At 41.2% G+C, this 17,514-nt stretch overlaps 4 protein-coding genes and 1 long non-coding RNA gene across 5 annotated transcripts; 4 read left to right on the top strand and 1 right to left on the bottom strand.

Moving 5' to 3' along the window:
* The first annotated feature begins 259 nt into the window (after window positions 1-259).
* LOC141825557 (protein ASPARTIC PROTEASE IN GUARD CELL 1-like) lies at window positions 260-2,262 on the top strand. Its single transcript, XM_074712937.1, has 2 exons — window positions 260-1,808; window positions 1,969-2,262. The coding sequence occupies exon 1, from the start codon at window positions 277-279 to the stop codon at window positions 1,804-1,806; it is 1,530 nt and encodes a 509-aa protein (XP_074569038.1). The 5' UTR covers window positions 260-276; the 3' UTR covers window positions 1,807-1,808; window positions 1,969-2,262.
* A 1,570-nt stretch (window positions 2,263-3,832) lies between these two features.
* Window positions 3,833-9,090, top strand: LOC141823245 (uncharacterized). Its single transcript, XM_074710506.1, has 9 exons — window positions 3,833-4,132; window positions 4,234-4,477; window positions 4,621-4,790; window positions 5,013-5,155; window positions 5,329-5,506; window positions 5,608-6,181; window positions 6,391-6,503; window positions 8,374-8,617; window positions 8,722-9,090. The coding sequence occupies exons 1-9, from the start codon at window positions 3,927-3,929 to the stop codon at window positions 8,944-8,946; spliced, it is 2,097 nt and encodes a 698-aa protein (XP_074566607.1). The 5' UTR covers window positions 3,833-3,926; the 3' UTR covers window positions 8,947-9,090.
* Window positions 9,091-9,536: 446 nt separating this feature from the next.
* LOC141825263 (uncharacterized) lies at window positions 9,537-10,754 on the top strand. The gene is made up of 3 exons (XR_012601492.1): window positions 9,537-9,656; window positions 10,270-10,410; window positions 10,664-10,754. It is a non-coding gene; the product is annotated as an uncharacterized LOC141825263 (long non-coding RNA).
* On the bottom strand, window positions 10,496-11,704 carry LOC141825262 (uncharacterized). The gene is made up of 3 exons (XM_074712651.1): window positions 11,557-11,704; window positions 11,395-11,470; window positions 10,496-11,324 (listed from the first exon to the last, which is right to left on the bottom strand). Exons 1-3 carry the CDS (start codon window positions 11,593-11,595, stop codon window positions 10,648-10,650), a joined length of 792 nt encoding a protein of 263 aa, XP_074568752.1. The 5' UTR covers window positions 11,596-11,704; the 3' UTR covers window positions 10,496-10,647.
* A 2,826-nt stretch (window positions 11,705-14,530) lies between these two features.
* Window positions 14,531-17,232, top strand: LOC141823246 (alpha-1,3-arabinosyltransferase XAT3-like). The gene is made up of 6 exons (XM_074710507.1): window positions 14,531-14,766; window positions 14,852-14,887; window positions 14,980-15,078; window positions 15,249-15,344; window positions 15,466-15,630; window positions 15,834-17,232. Exons 1-6 carry the CDS (start codon window positions 14,631-14,633, stop codon window positions 16,997-16,999), a joined length of 1,698 nt encoding a protein of 565 aa, XP_074566608.1. The 5' UTR covers window positions 14,531-14,630; the 3' UTR covers window positions 17,000-17,232.
* Window positions 17,233-17,514: the final 282 nt, after the last annotated feature.

The following is a 17,514-nucleotide window of genomic DNA, read 5'->3' as shown; positions in this document are numbered from 1 at the left end:
ACAAAGGGTAGTGGCAATCTAAATCTCGGAGACGGATACTAAACGAAGATAAAGAGATGTTGTAACATCCATGAACTGAGACCAAATCATGAAGAACGTTAAATGGGCCTTCCTTGTAGAGCCCATTAAGGTGATTTGGCCGGCCCATTAACGAAGCTTCGGCACCGACGGCGGTACGGTGAAGTTACCCCTTTTTTCTTCAACTGCTTTAAATTACCTCTGCGGTTTTTTTTTTCCTTCTATCTCCCGCTCCTGCTCGTTGCCGTACCCGCTCTCATGGCGGAGGAGGATACCATTGCTCACCGCCTGCTTTCCCTGCTCTTTCTTTTCGTGCTGTCGACGGCCCCGGCGGTGTGCCGTCACCCACCGCGGCGGAGCACCGGATCTCCCGGAACCACCACTCTCGACGTCTCCGCCGGCCTCGCCCAAGCGCTCCGCGCCGTCTCGTTCGTTCCCTCCACCCATTTGTCAACGCACAACCTCTCCGCGGCGGCGGAGGCGGCTATCTCAATCTCACTCCACTCCCGCGATTTTCTCCCTTCCTCCGGTGGCCACCGCCATGCTGACTACAGAGAACTCACGCTCGCTCGTCTCCGCCGAGACGCTGCTCGCGTCCGTGCCATCACCGCCCGCGCGGTCCTCGCGGTTGGCGGCGTTGCGGCAGCCGATCTGAAGCCCGTGGCGGAAGAGAAGTTTCTGCAGAGCACCGCGGCGGAGACGATCGAGGGACCTGTCGTTTCCGGAACTAGCCTAGGAAGCGGCGAGTACTTCTCTCGGGTGGGCGTCGGCAGCCCGGCGAGGCCGCTGTACATGGTACTCGACACCGGGAGCGATGTGAGTTGGATCCAGTGCCTCCCCTGCGCCGACTGCTACCAGCAGTCCGACCCCGTGTACGACCCCTCCGCCTCCTCCTCCTCCGCCCCTATTTCCTGCGATTCCTCCCAGTGCCGCGGTCTCGAAGTCTCCGCCTGCCGGAATTCCTCTCCTACCGGCGATGGGAGTTGTCTGTACCAGGTCAACTACGGAGACGGATCGTATACCGTCGGGGAATTCATCACCGAGACGCTGACTCTAGGGGGCTCGAAACCGGTCTCCGGCGTCGCCGTCGGCTGCGGCCACGACAATGAGGGCCTTTTTGTTGGCGCGGCCGGGTTGCTCGCCCTGGGCGGCGGGCCACTTTCCTTCCCCTCCCAGATCTCGGCCCGCTCCTTCTCCTATTGCCTAGTGGACCGCGACTCCCCAGGCTCCTCCACCCTCGACCTCAGCACCGACGCCGCAGCTCCCTCCAGCGGCGCGGTCACGGCGCCGCTTCTCCGCAACCGCCAGCTCGAGACCTACTACTACGTCGGCCTGAGCGGGATCAGCGTCGGCGGGAAGATGCTCCCCATCCCGCCGTCCGCCTTCGCGGTGGACGACCGCGGCTCCGGCGGAGTGATCATCGACTCCGGCACGGCCGTCACCCGGCTGCCGAGCTCCACCTACGAGTCTCTGCGGGACGCATTCCGCGCCGGGACCTCCTCCCTCCCGCCCGCATCCGCCTTCTCGCTGTTCGACACCTGCTTCGACCTCTCCTCCCGGACGAGCGTGCAGGTCCCGACGGTGGGCTTCCACTTCCCCGGCAACCGGGAGCTATCGCTGCCGGCGAAAAACTACCTAATCCCGGTCGACGGCGCCGGCACCTACTGCCTAGCCTTCGCGCCGACCTCCGCGCCGCTGTCCATCATCGGCAACGTGCAGCAGCAGGGGACACGTGTCGGTTTCGATCTGGACAACTCCTCGGTGGGCTTCACCCCTAACAAATGCTGAGAGTAAGTACCAGCAAACAGCTCGAACCACCTTGTTTACTTCGACAGCAAACAGCGGTCAGAAAGCGCCAAAACCGCCAGCCTGTCCGACCTTTCATTTTTCCTTCGCCCACAATACAGCACAATTAACCGCTCACATTTTGCCTGCTGTTTACTTCGACAGCCGAAGACAGAAGGCCTGGAGCCCACTCGGTGAAGCAGCACGAAACGAGGGCATTAGGGCAATGACGGTAAGTAAAATGCAATTATTAATATTTTGCAATTAGATTTTATTAATTAAATGCACGTAGTTTGTGTGTATCGTCGGAATGCCTGTCCCGTGGTGTGGCTGTTGCATATTAATGTGGACCGGTGGAGGAATTAATAGTGGGGCGAGGGTTTGGTGGGGGGTTTAATGTAGTAGCCATTTAATGGATCTGCTGTAGCTCTTCGAACTGGGCGCAGCGTTTGCGACCAATGGATTTAAATTAATTAGAGGTTATTTAATTTAGGAGCTTGTAAATTAATTAGTGTTTTGTGAATTATATAGAATGGAAAGTGGAAAATGTGGTTGTGGGGATGACTGTTGATGATTGTTCTTGGTGGTTGGGGCCACTCACGTGGATAAACAGACTGTGTGGATCACGTCGTTCCCCGTGACCACTTTCATTTCACTGTCCAAGTCTTTGCTTGCTGCCTGATATTTTTCGTGATAAATTTCATAACACATTTGTTATTTATCATCCTTGAGTATAGTTGGGTTAATTATGACAGAATAGATTTACTAAAGTGGATAAGAATTGAATCTCGGTGAAATCGAGACAATGTCTCTTTCGTCTTCTCTTCATATATGATCGTGGAACCGACTGTATTTGATCATTATGGGGTAAATTCCTATGCCCCCATAAGTGTAACCTAATTGATACTCAGACAGGGCTTGCCACTAGTGAGGCATGGTTACATATGCAAATACTACTTCGGGTTATCTCGTGTCCCATGAATAAAAGTTCGTGATTTATCCTCTTTCAGAGTAGGTGGGGTCACTTGGAGGGACCGCCAAAATCTATTTAACAATTCTAATAAAAAGGGATTTTTTTTGCCTATTATTATTTAAGTAGTTTTGATTAGTATTAAAATAATTTTGATTATAATCACTTAGTAATTTTAAGTATGTTAAAACAAGTTTACTAAACCTGCTACTATAATCATGCTATGACATGAATTGCTCTTGCCTCCTCGCTTCTCAATCACTCTCTAATATTTGATAACTTTTTTTTTTTACAAAATACAATATTCTATGGATCGTTCTCAACCAACACAAATAGAAACTAGATCTCTCATCGCACTCCTAAACAGCAGCCGTGCGCCAAGTGAGAATCCGTGGCCTGTGTCGTGTTCGACGGTGGGGCCCACTCCACTCGCACATTTCTCGAAAGCAAACGTAAAGAATTATCTGAAAGATACGTATATTCAAATTAAATTATAAAGAAGAAATTTTTTTTAAAAAAGTTAATTAATAATAATAAAATAAATAAAATTTATTTAAATATCATGATAATATTTTACTAATAGATAGAGCTAAGTCGACTCATAATAGGATGAATTATGGATTAAATGAGCCAACTCATAAAAAAATAAAAAATCTTTATAATTTATTAAATTTGATGATTTCATAAATAAATATTTATAAAAAAACCTCCAATATAATTTTTAATTTTTAATTTCCCGCTTATATATTAGCCCAATTAATAAAATTTTATTATAAAAGTACACTTATTATTGTAAATTAATAATTTATTTTTTTTTTCTTCTCAACCTGAAGAGCCAACTCTAATTTACCACAGATAGATTAGCTTAGTTTCGTAATTTATATGGATTAATCTATTTAGATATTTTAGTATGAATTGATAAAATTTTAATTAATATATTTAAATTATTTAAGAAGTGGGACGCATCCAACTGATCCAATCAAAATGGACGTCTCTACCCTACTGAGTCCATTATAAAAAGGACGTCATTTGGTAGGCGAGATTAATCGAGATGCTGATTTCTCCGATCGAGCTTTAGGAACGCGAGGGTTTTCGCAGGAAGAGATCGGAGCGGAGAGGGGACAAGACGAAGGGGAGAGGCGAAGAAGCAGCGATGGCGATGACTCTGATGATGAGCAAGACGAGGGATCTGCTCGAAGATCTGGTAAAGGACTCCTCCTGGGCGCTCTCCCGCCGCACCTCCTTCCACAGCGACGACGACGAGTTCGGTGACTTCTCCCGCTCCCCATCCGGCCACCGGACTGACTCCATCGCCGCGCTGTCTCCCATCGCCAACCTCGTCGTCGCTCGATGCTCCCTGTACTGCACTGAACCAGCCCTCCCCCTTCTGTTCCTCTCTTTTTTTACGCTGCTTTTGTGCAATTTCTTCGCAAAGTTTTACTCTTTCTTTGAATTTCCAGAATTCTGGGTGTTTCTGTAGAGGATCTTCAGCGTAGCTTCTATGAGGAGGCGCCTGAGAGCGTGAAGGCCGCCTCTCATTATGCGAGAAATTTGATCGAGTACTGCTGCTTCAGAACGATCGAACTGTCCTCTCAAGTAGCAGGGCATCTATCTGATAAGAGTTTTCGTCGACTTACCTTCGATATGATGCTGGCCTGGGATTCTCCTTCTGTGGCAACACCTCCTGCTTCGCCGCAAGCTAAGGTAGCGACTCAGATGTTATCTCTCTATTTTCTGATTATGGAAACTCTAGACTAATTTGATTGGTTGCTCAAAATCAAACCTTGCTTAGTAAAGAGGGACTTTGCTTTTTGTTGGGAGTTCATCGTCATGGGACGTATTTGCAGGTTGATAAGGAGAGGACAGTTGGGTTGGATGCCTTTTCCCGGATAGCTCCTGCGATCCCCTCAATTGCTGATGTGGTGAGCTGTTCAAATCTTTTCAATGGTCTTACTGCATCAACTGGAGGGAGACTTTCATTTGCTAACTACGAGAAGTACTTGAGCACTCTAAACAGGTATTTATATCACTTCATATGCAATTCTAGTCAGTGCCATTACTTGGAGAAATTTATAACTCGAATGGTAGTGGTATTTTGCTTAGGCAAAAGAATGGTACTAGTCATGCTGTATTTAGATGTTTATCTTCTAAGAATAATTGTTCCTCTATCATTTTATGCACTGTGCTTAATGAATTTACAAATTTAATCTCTAAAATAGAAAGTTCGTCTGGTGTACAGAGCGATAAAGAAAATGAAGACTCAGTCAGAATCTTCTTTTCTCGCAGACCTCAGATTCCACAGAGGAGAAAGGATTCTTGATATGGATGGAACTCTGACCAGCCAACCTGTCCTTGAGCATGTAGGAATTTCTACATGGCCTGGTGGGTTTCTATACTTTTATACTTTGTTTTAGTGAGTAGAGGAACAAAATAAGTAAATTCTGTAACTAGCCCTCAGGGTAAATGACTTGTACATCTACTTGGTCATGACTATTTATCTAGTAGAGAGAGATTTATTTTATTTGGCAATTTATGAGAAATTCTGTTTGCTGCAGGAAGATTGACACTGACGGATCATGCTCTCTACTTTGAAGCTTTAAAAGTTGTGACTTATGATAAGCCAAAGGTATATGACCTTGCAGACGATCTAAAACAGTCCATCAAGCCTGAATTAACTGGTCCTTGGGGTTCACGCCTTTTTGACAAGGCAGTCATGTACAAATCCACAACACTGTAAGCTGTCACACTACGTTATCTTTTATGGGATCCTATTATACAGTTATTTTTTATCATGCCCTCGATTATGTTTTGACATGAGGTATTCAATTTTGCAGATCAGAATCTGTGTTTATGGAGTTTCCTGAACTTAAAGGTCATTCTCGTCGTGACTATTGGCTAGCAATTATGCAAGAAGTTCTTTACGCGCATAGGTTTATTAGGAAATTTCAGATAGAGGGTGTGCAGAAGGAGGAGACGCTTTCAAGGGCTATCATGGGCATTATGAGATTGCAGTCTCTTCTGGAGTTGGTTCCTTCTGAGGTGATTAGGTATGAGTCACTTTTAACATTCACCTTATGTGATCAGCTTCCTGGAGGTGATCGTATACTGGAAACAATGGCTAGTATAACAGCATCAAAGGGATCGGAACACACTAATAGATCCACTTCTGGGACTGGAAGTCCAAGTTACTCTGTTTCTGCTATGGGCATCTTGTCAAACTTAGGGGTTGTGTCACCAGTTTCGACTGGCGAAAGACTATGTATTGGAAAACTAATTGTAGGGGAAATGACACCCTTGGAAAAAGCAGTCACAGAGTGTGCAACTAATTTCAAGAAGATAGAACAAGCACAGGCTGCAGTTGGCATGGTTAAAGTAGATGGGCTTGATACCAATTTGGCTCTAATGAAGGTATTTTATCTGGTGATATCACTTCTCTTATGTATTTTCCTTTTGTCAAATGCAAACTTGTTAAAACCTTTAGAAGTCTTGACACTAGAAAAAGGCTAGTTAAGCTGTCATAAGTAGCTTGGGAATAATTGAAACTGATAATTATCTTTGCCATAGTTTCTGACCTTCTTTCCCATTGGCTCACTTTATTTCATGTTAAACCTTTGCAGGAATTGCTACACCCATTTGCTCAAATTGGAAGTTTTCTTGTGTCTGTGGCAAATTGGGACAATCCTGTCAAGTCATCTGTATTTTGTTGTGCATGTTTTTATGTTATTCTTAGGTTTGTCTCTATATATTCTCTTTGTTCCAAAAGTAATGCATCATGTTAGATTAATCCATTCTTGATTAACTGCTCTTAGAGTATTAGTTCGTTTTTATAATGTATTTATGCAATATTCCTTTTGTGTCAACTCCAACAGCTTTGGATTTTATATTAGCATGATGGCATCAAGTGGATGAATCTGTAGCTTGAACACTTTATAGCCGGAAAGTTTAACTACTTCCTGTGGCGAATGTTAATTGTGTGGCACCTATCTTAGTGATGAGCGCAATTGTAGGAGTATTTTGCTTGGTTAATCTTTGTGAATTTGTACTCCAATGGTTTTCCTGAGTATTAGGCAAGTGCAATTAAACCATTCTTTCATTATTAACTGTGTATGTAATCCTAAAAAAAGTTTCATATCCTGGAAGTGCAGTGATGAAGGCATCTTATTTATGCTTAGCTACACACATTTTTTAGAACCTTGTGTACACTATAGATTAACTGCATATCTTAGTTGATACTTGAGAATTTTATTATGTTGATGTAGCTTGTCTTATACTGATCTATTAGTATCATGTTGTGTACAATACCTGTGCTTATTTATTTGTATCACCCTGAAGATGAAGAGAACTTGATATAAGGAGACTGATGGATTTGTTAAATTTAGGGTGAATGGAAAATAACTTAAAATGACACTGTACTTCAATCTCTAAACTCAGCTTAGAGAGGCAGGTCTTTTGTAATAGCAAGATATGAAAGAAAAATACACTGACCAGTATGGAGCTAAACAGAAAATAAGGTGGCTTAACATATAGAAAATTATACTGCAGAACAGTTTGGAGTTGGGTACTCTGATATTTTATTCATTAACTGTATCTATTAGATGTTTTAGCTTTTGTTTGTCTTTGATTGTGTTTATCAAGTTTCAAGCATTTCTCTGCTTTTTTTCCTGGGCAATGGCTGTCATACCAACACATACTTCTGTCAAACCAATTTACCTCTCTTTTTTATCATTATCTTAGACAATAATGGTTAGTGGTGTAGCAGTAAGTTGGTTGCGATACTTGAAATGTGCGAGTTCAGTGATTAACTAAAATTGTTATTGCAGTTATGTGGAAACTGAAATTTTTGTTCTACTTTGGACTTGTTGATGATGGAAAATAGGTTAAAATGAGTCCTATTCTTACCAAAATTCTATGTATGTGCAGGGCCTGCATAACGGTTTGTACAGAGTATGTTTGAATATCATTATTGGGTGGGCTTAGTAATTTTTGGATGGATTTTTCTTTCAGACATGAGCCATTTTAGCTTGGCCAATTCTTTGAGAAACTGGAAAAATCATGTAGTGGAATTAGGACAATGTCAAACAAGTTATGGTCATTATCGATTGGCTTTTGTGGTAACTCACATATTACAAATTGTGAGAATATATATATTGAGGTAAATTATAGTCCTGTAAATTTTACCAATATTCTGTGTTCCAATAATTTTTTTCTTCAAAAATGTCAACTTTAGTCCATAATATAACTAATTTATTATACTTAACACATTAAGTGATTTTTATTCTTTTCCTTCATTCATAATGAACCGCCATACCTAAACAACATATGTATTAGGGATTAGTGTGTAGATTGAAAAAAACAAAGAGGTGACATGGAATACCAGTAAACTATAAGGTTTGTTCATATATTTTTCCATTCATCCAACAAGTTCACATTATTTATCAATAATGTTACACACAAAAAAAAAAGTTTTGTTATGAACAACAGTGTTTCTAGTGATATGTCAGTCATATTGTGCTGAAAAGGGAGTTCTGTTATTTTTAGCTGCTTCTATTAGTATGTTTTGGATCAATCGATGGAGTTATGTTTGATGTGAACTACTGCAGGGGGTGGCTTGGTTATGGACTTGTTGCACTTCTTCTCTTTGTTGCAATGTTTATACTGCTAACTCGACTTATCAATCAAGGAAGACCAGTTGATCAGGTCAAGGTGATTGCTCCTCCATCTATGAATACAATGGAACAGCTCCTCGCAGTTCAAAATGCAATTTCTCAAGTTGAAGAGCTTGTTAAGAATGGGAATATTGTTCTCCTTAAATTACGGGCGCTGTTGTTTGCTGTTCCTTCACAGGTTTTTGTTTCTATTTTTATTTTTACTTCTAATTTCCCTTTTACTAGCTATTTGAATGTCTTTGTTATTTCAACTTCTTTTAACATGTATGCCATGTTTTACAGGCTACCATTAACACTGCTTTATTGGCACTCGTTTTAATGGCTGTGGCTGTAGCCTTTTTACCGGCTAAGTGGATAATTTTCTTGATGTTTCTGGAGATATTCACAATGCATTCCCCACCGAGAAGAGAAGCTACAGAGCGAGCAGCAAGGAGATTAAGAGAGTGGTGGTTCAGCATACCAGCAGCTCCTGTACTTGTTGAAAGGAATAATGAAGAGGGGATGTAAATATGTATGTAATCTCTAAACTGTACATATAAATAAGTTGGTAAATGTAATCGACTGTATGAGAAATATTAGCAATACAATCAGATGTATTTCCCTTGTAATCTCTATTTCTTTCTATTCTGGTCATATTTTGTTGATAGATAATTGTAGTTAGTTGCTTCAATGACTAGCTCCAAGGCAGGTAATCTTTTTATAAGATTGAGTGCTTAAGCCATTAAGATCTCCAGAACTTACTACAATTTTTCATTAATCAGGTTGGTCGATCTGCAGCAAGAGCCGATGCAAACAAGAGACGCCATAGCAATGCAAAGCTACTCCACTTTGCAGGAGGAGGTAGCAAATATTCCCTGGCAATTCATTGTACATAGAAGGAATAGATCTTTTGTTTTTACTTTTCCTGATGAGTTGAAACGATTCTTCTCTTGTGCTAGTTCACTAAAAAGATAGACTTTAGATGCGATATATCTTTAATCTATCTGCAAATATCTCTCTGAATTGGCATAGAACCCTTCGTGGTCCTCGTCATGGCAAAGAAGAGAACACAATGCACATACAGCGGTGTGCAGTTAGAGGCTTCTAGTGTTCCACATGTACATTATGTTCAGGCTATTCAACTCAAAACTCAGCAGGCATTGCAGAGGAGCAAAAGATGCAGTCAAGAGTAACTTTCTGAGTTTCAAAGGGTCTGCAGGAACCATGTAACAGATCAGGTACCGATCGTCTGCCTTTCTCTTCTGATTGCATACTTGTGTCTTGCTTTCATGTTTTACAAAGAATGACTCCTACATGCATCTTTATCGACAGTCAGTGCTCAAGGGTATGTAAATCCAAAGACTGCACATGTAGAATACACTTGAAATTAAAAGTTCTACTTTGAGAGTGGAAACACTGTAAGTGCTAAAACCAACAGGACAAAGGTAGAGTGATCATAAAGAGTGCAGTGTCGAGCTTTAGCTTTCCACAATGTGCCACCAAGGAAGCAACAGATGAAGCTTCCTTGGAGCAATGCTCTCCTGGTGCTCACATGGCACTTTTGTCTCGAAAGCATCTAACTGATGCTCGTTATCATTGCAACAACATGCTTTTTCTTGCTCTTGAATTTCTGCAACTCATTTGAGAGCATGATTGGGTGGATGTTCTTCACTGTCATATCATCACATGTGCTTTTAATTTGTTCGTGGATATACAATAAATCCAATCACATGTGCAGTCTCTTATTTTTCTCTTTAACCATGAATAAATACGATCTATCTTTAACTACTCGAATTGAATAGGCTGGGCTGTTTCATTCACTATCATCATCCCTTCTTATGTAACTTGCAGCAGCCAGTACTTACTTCATTGGTGGATAGCACGTGCAAGTCGACAACTGCCCCCGTCTCCCACGTGCGGCTGTAACTTCCAAGCAGTAAATTTAGTCAGCAACTGAGGCATCACGCTTCCCTTCCTCTCCGTGCTTGAACGGTAAGCCAAGTTGACTTTGCTACAAGAACTAATAATTATTTAGTTTCAGAAAACTGCACATGGGATGCTCGCCATTAGGGCTGCATTCATTTATTTCTCTTATCGAACTTCTAGAACCACACAAAATGCTCAGTAATTAGCTAGCTTCTCATGCTACACATGCATCCACACTGTCAAATTCTGATATCATCATCAGTTATGATCAAATAACTCAACTCTCTACTAAACATGCTTCTTCTACATGATGACACAGCCTCTGGTGTTCTCATCACTGAACAAGTGAGTTATACAGTCATTGTAAGGCTGGTTGCTTTGGTAGTAATATGGACTGGGGTAGTAGCCAGTGTAAGGAGTCACCAGAGGTGACCTCAGATACATCATCTGCGGCGGCGGCTGCTGCTGCTGCATGTTGTGACCCCTCGCCATGGCCGGAAGATGATGAGCCTGACTGTGGTAGTTCACCGGCACCGGCATTGGCACCTGGCTCTGCAGTCCGAAGCCGTTGGGTGCGACATTGCCATTGGCATTGCCATTCATCATCTTTTGCAGAGCTTCCATGGTTGCATTATTGTTGGCGTCTCCATTTCCCCCCTTCTTCTTTGCATTATGGCTGCTCCCCTGTTTCAGGATTTTGTCGAGCATGCGCATGTCGTCGTCCGAGTCTTCGTCATCAGAGCTGTAGGAAGGAAGCGGCTTGTGCTGGACTTTGCTCTGCTGCTTGCTCTTCTTGTTGCTGCCGGGATTTTGCTGCTTGTTGCTGCTGTTGTTCTTGGCCGGCTGGTTGCTGGGTTTAACAGGCCACGCCTCTGCGTGCTTCCCTGCTCTTTTCAGCTTCTCGATCAGAGTCGACGAGTCCACATTTGCCTGCACTGTCACCTTCTGCTTCTCCACATCTACTTCCACCGAGAATACTCCTACAAATCACCTATTTTAGCCATCTTTATAGAAATCAGAGCACTTAAATCAAAGAGGAAAACGAAGAACCCTGGATTCTGTGGAGAAGCTTCTTGACTTCGATCTTACACCCGTCACAGTGAACGTTCACCTTCAACACATGCGTCTGCAACAATCAACAGAGCGTCTGTTTCCTCTCGTCTCGTAAACACAAACCTTAAAGAAAAGGAAAGGAAAGGAAAGAAAGTGAACCTTGAGCTTTAGAACCTCAAACTGCTCTTCTTTCCCCATTCCTGGTCGCTGCTATCAGTTCTCTCTGCAGCTCTGAAACCCTAAAATGGGTTTCCAATTGGAGCCACGCCAAGGTTCGCACCAGCTTCTCTATGTCGTTGGCAACTCTACCTCGCTATATATATATATAATATTCTATTCCTGTCATGGAAGCTCACGTGGCACATGGTGGGGCTGCATCTTTGTCCGGTGATGGTGCAAAGGAATAATGAATGGACGATCCCGGTAAATCGAAAAGAGTTTACGGTGGATAGTCTATTAGTCCAGTTCTTAGATCAACCGTTCATTTAAAATATACAGTAACGTCAAGGGCTAAGACAATCTTTCTAGTGGCTGTTGATGGGAGTGAATAATCATTAATTATCCAACCGATCGAATTAATTAAATCAAAATTGAATAAAAATTAATTTTTATTTTTTTTGACAAATGAATTAATCAAACTTTGTCATAAAAATAAAACAAATACAATAGATAAAAAATTGATTAATTTGTTTTATTATCGAATTAATCGATCTTTTTTAGTGGATGATTAATGTTGTATATGAGTCAATTATTAATAGATAGTTGAATATTGATATTTGATAGTTGAGTCGAAAAGTAAGATTTTTTGTCAAAATATCAATCCATGGCTATATTAATGTTAATTTTATTTAATCAGTTTAATTAATTTTAAAATTTTAAAATTGAGATTGAATCAAATAAATCAATTTTTTTAAAATAAAATTTTGAATAAATCGAATCAAACTTTTAAATTATAATTCTATTTGATCCATTTTTGTTCACCTTTAGCTGTCGATGATGTTTATTCTTTTTTTTTGAATTTTTTTATTTAATAAAAAAAGTTTATGGTAAATTCAGTCATAATGTTTTTGAATTCGCTATGCATTTAAATATTTAATTTATAATTGAATTTTATACTCTAGATAAATCTCATCATTATTATTATTATTATTATTATTATTATTATTGTGAAGATGGAAGGAGGCCAAATGGTCGAAAAAGCTGATGAGAAAGGCAGTCGTCGTTTTCTTCCTTCTGCTGCATTCAGGCCCTGCGCTAGCTTTTTGGCGTTTGGCATGGCGCGCAATTCCGGAAGCTTTTCCATTTGTTTTATAATCCAGATGTAATCATGAAGGCTAACAATCTTTTCCTTGTTCAAATAAGTGCATATGCGGGGAGTGGGTGACTGAAGTTTCTTAGGCACACACAACAACAACAAGTTAACTGAAATGAATTTGATTAATTAGTGGATGAACATGGGAAACTCATGGACAGTCATGAAACAGTAATTGATTGAATGATGAGCATATAAGCCAACCTTTTCCTCTCTTAATATAAGCTCTTTTTGTAGATTATTTACACTGCATTTGTTAAAATATTATAAAAGCATATGGATAAACAAAAATGATACACTTGTTGAAAAAAACTTGATAGGTTTAGCTTCTAAATAGCTGTTCTTGAACCATTTTAATCTTCCTGAAATATACCTTTTGAACACTACTTACAGTTGTGCTCAATATGATGTTATAATAAGATGGCAATATCAATCATGACTCTCCAATTTATCGATTTACTCCTTTGAGTAGTTGAGGTTCACTTTTCTATCGATAAAACCTTTAGTCAAGGCATCTCTTTAGGTACGAGCATCCTTTCATGTAATCTAGTGGTCGATGACTTTCTAATTACGCGATAAAAATCCCTTTTGAATACTTGAGTTACTTCAAACTTACTCAACACACTCATTCAAGTAGTCAACACACTCAAAGAGGAGATTTGGACTCTCTTTTTTAAAATGATATTTTTTGATCAAGGGAAGAAAAGTTGGGCTCTAATGCCACCTCCCTCTAATTGGGTTGTAGTGTTGCCTAATTGGGTTCTCATGCCCTCTCCTTTAGACCAATTCATTAGGGCTCTTATGAAGCCCAATTAGCAAATCAGTCGGTACGGTTAGGTTGGTTCGATCAATCCAATTAGGTCAATCAGACCAAGTGAATAGTCAAACTAGACGGGGTTCAATTGATTTGAGTAGGATCTTATTGGATTGGATGGTTCGGGTGAGATAGCCGACGTGGACTAGCTAAATTAATCAATTGGGTTGAAAGGTCCAATTCGATTCATTCAAAACTCATAGGGTTAAACTTACTAAAAAAGAAGTTATAAGGGGTAAAACAAAAATTTCCCCTTATTATTATAGACCGCAAAAAAGATGACAGCTAATCGTGACGTGGCCCACCGAGACTTCCGGATCCGTGTGCAAGATTCTCACCTAACCATCTAGATTTTGCGTAATAACCAAAACGCCCACGGACTCCTTAAAGGAGATAGGGAGATTAATCATTAACTGCTCACCGCTCGCCACGTTCTTAGATTCGGAAAGAATCTAAGTACTACTGTTACCATAAATGGAGCGGATTTACATTACTGTCCTCAACTTGGCAGTTAAAAATTTTATCAAAATTGGGAAAATAATTGACTTCCTGCAGCTGCAACTTGCCGTAGAGAAAGTAATCAAGATGACGATGCCTTTTGGCCCTTGACTTTGTCAAATTTGATTTTTTAAAATATCTTTAAAAAATATTTCTTAAGATGTTGGCAAGTCATCAAATCACTAAAGAAATTATCATCTTAGATCTATCAACCCCTATTTATTAAATATCAATTTAAAAATTTTAAATTGATTTTTTCCTAACTTTTCCATATATTTTTTAATTAATTATTTTATCCTCCAACTGCTACAATTGTTTAGGTAACAACCGGATGACGTGGCAAATTACCAACTCTATAGAATATTGGCACATATTTGTCGCCACGCTAGCCAGCTACTGGTGTTAATAGAAATATTAGAAATTCAGGGTGCAAATTGAAAATGTCCAACCACCTAACACGTACGTACGAGTCAAAGTAAGCAAGCACGGCTCGCCTTCTCATCAGCTGTGCTGCTTCTCCCAGGGCAAGCTCCAGCTTCCTTGTTTGGCTAAGAGGAGGAGGAGGAGGAGGAGCAGGAGGAGGAGGATCGGAGGCGCAGGAAGCTGGCGATGGGTTCCAAACTGAGGCTGGTTCGTAGCGCGAACCAGTCGCGGCGCTTCCGGTTCGTGTTCCTCATCGTCGGATGCTTCGTCGTCACCGTGACCTTCTTGGTCGTCTCTAAGCCTCAAGCGCTCGTTTCCAACCGTAAGCTTATTCCTTCCCCCTGCTCCTCGATTTGTGCCAGATCTACTCCTAAAACTTCGATCTTGACCACTCGTCGCTATCGCAGTCGGGTTCGGGACGTCGGCGTCGACTTCGCCACCAGGTCGGCTACAGATCTCATCTTCGATCCTCAGCTAGAACTTGATTTCCCGATTGAAAATTCGAATTTCTGATTTCCGCGATCTCGATCTTCAGTTGCAGATGGGGTTAGTAGCGATGACGATGGAGTAAATGGGGCTGATTCAGCTGCTGTGAGAAGGGAAGAAGAGGATGAGGAAAGAGGCCATGAATCAAGTAATCTACTTCTACCTTGAATCAATTTTGTTTCTTGGAAGTTAGATTCTGGAATCAAAGAGAAAAGGGGTTCTTTTACTTGGATCTAGTCTATTTAGGGTTTTGAGATAGCAGGTAGACAGTAGAATTGCTTCATGATTACTACCTTTTTTGGCCCCTTCATGGTGCAGAGAGTAATAATGAGAAAGAGGAGAATCTCTCAGGGGAGAAGAACATCCTTGTAGATGCAAATCCAAAGGAAGAAGTCATTGAGCATGAATTAACAGGTTTCAAGCTCATATATATTTCATCTGATTTAGGGATTTCATCAGTGAAGAGTATATATTATTTTTGAATAATCTGTAAGCTGATGGATCATATGAGAAATTTTGGTGAACTTGTTTGCAGAAAGCAGAACCGAAAGCGAGGCGAATAGTGCGAAATCTGATGATCCTGGATCGAGTCAAGATGATGCACCTGGTAGACTAACACTTCCTACTGTTTCCAACTATAACATTGGTGATCATCAAGCTCAACCAGAGAGTAGCACCCCAATTGTGTCTGAGAAATTAGGTCAGTCATTCATTGTAGAAACTAGAATCTTACTTAAATTTGCTGATAATTTGATGGCTTGATGCTTGACCATTTAGCTTTAGCACAATATACTCAACTATGCATGAAAATGCCCTTAGTTATATAATGATATTGTGACTTTCAGTCATCACATTGATAAGAGTTATGAGTTCTTGAGTCTTTTATATGATGTGGGGATGCAGGTGAACAGATCCAGACTCCCGAAAGAAAGCCATTGTGTGATAATTCAGACCAACGAGCAGACATTTGTGAAATGAATGGGGACATTAGGATTCATGGAAGCACTTCATCGGTCTTATTTGTGGAATCATCAAAGATAGAACAAAGTGAAGCTTGGCAAATCCATCCTTATGCTCGCAAAGGCGATGAAGCTTGCTTCCAGGGTGTTCGAGAACTCACAGTCAAGGCGAGTAATGAAGCACCTCAATGCACCACCAATTATGATGTCCCGAGCATAGTTTTCTCCACTGGTTGTTACGCTGGCAACCTCTTGCATGACTTTGCCGATCTGCTCATTCCACTCTTCCTGACTGCTCGTCAATTCAACGGTGAGGTCCAATTTGTTGTCACCGACCTGAAAAACTGGTGGATCACCAAGTTTAATCCAGTGCTTCAAAAACTCTCCAATTATCCGGTGATCAACTTCGACCTGGGCAATGATGTCCATTGCTTTAAGCAGGCGATCGTCGGTCTTCGTGCTCACAACGAGTTCCAAATTGACCCGGCAAGGGCTCCTAATGGCTACACCATGGTTGACTTTGCAAAGTTTATGAGGAGTGCCTTCTCAGCGGGTAGAGAAACAGTACCCAACATTGAAGATCTATCAGCTCGAAAGCCCCGACTGCTCATCATTTCGCGGAAACAATCAAGGGCATTCACAAACATAAATGAAATTGTGGCAACGGCTGAGGAGATGGGATACGAGGTGGTGGTGGATGAGGCAGATGTGTCATCGGGAATATCTCGGTTCGCAGAGATTGTGAACTCTTGCGACGTGATGGTGGGGGTGTATGGATCTGGTCTCACTAATTTGGCATTCCTCCCACAAAATGCAACATTGATTCAGGTGGTGCCATGGGGTGGATTGGAGTGGATGGCCAGTAACAATTACGGCGAGCCGGCCAAGCAGATGGGGCTCAACTATGTGCAATACAGTGTTGGCATGGAAGAGAGCTCTTTGCTGGAGCAGTACCCGAAAGACCATGCCGTGTTCACCGACCCTGCATCGATCCACAATCGCGGGTTTCAGGAGATGAGATCCACCTTCCTGGAGAAGCAGAATGTGAAGCTCGACATCAACAAGTTCAGAGATGTGCTGTGGAAGACACTCGAGCAACTAATCCAGTAGCTGATCGGATTCGACATGTATCCGCTTTCGAATTCATTGTTTTTGTAGGTCAGGGTATGATCGATCTTACGATGCTGGTCGAGGGACACCATCTGAGACTGCGCATTTGTTCTTGGTTGAATTGTATCTTTTCTATTCTATTCTTGTTTCATTCCACTTGGTTGATGGAGTTGTACCATGTATACATGACCTCAGATTATATTTGAGACATGGAAAACAAAGGTCTATCTTTAGAGCTGTGCCATTCATGCAGTTGATTTGTATGTCTTTCAACGAAGCATGCCCAAAGTAATGTAGGACTAAAGTATTTTTTGTTTAACGAAGCATGCCCAAAGTAATGTAGGACTAAAGTATTCTTTATAGCTTGGTTGTATGTCATATATAATTTTAATTATGTGATTATCAAATAATCATATAATTAAAATTATGAAGTATAAAATATAATTTAATATTATTTAATTTAATTTATTTATTTAAAAGAAATAAAATATAATCAGTTTAATATTTATTATATT

This window comes from Curcuma longa, chromosome 3 (assembly GCF_044706935.1).
Source record: "Curcuma longa cultivar G26 ecotype Majalengka, Jawa Barat chromosome 3, ITB_CL_G26_1.1, whole genome shotgun sequence".
NCBI classification, from domain to species: Eukaryota; Viridiplantae; Streptophyta; class Magnoliopsida; order Zingiberales; family Zingiberaceae; genus Curcuma; species Curcuma longa.
This window is presented reverse-complemented; position numbering and strand designations above follow the sequence as displayed.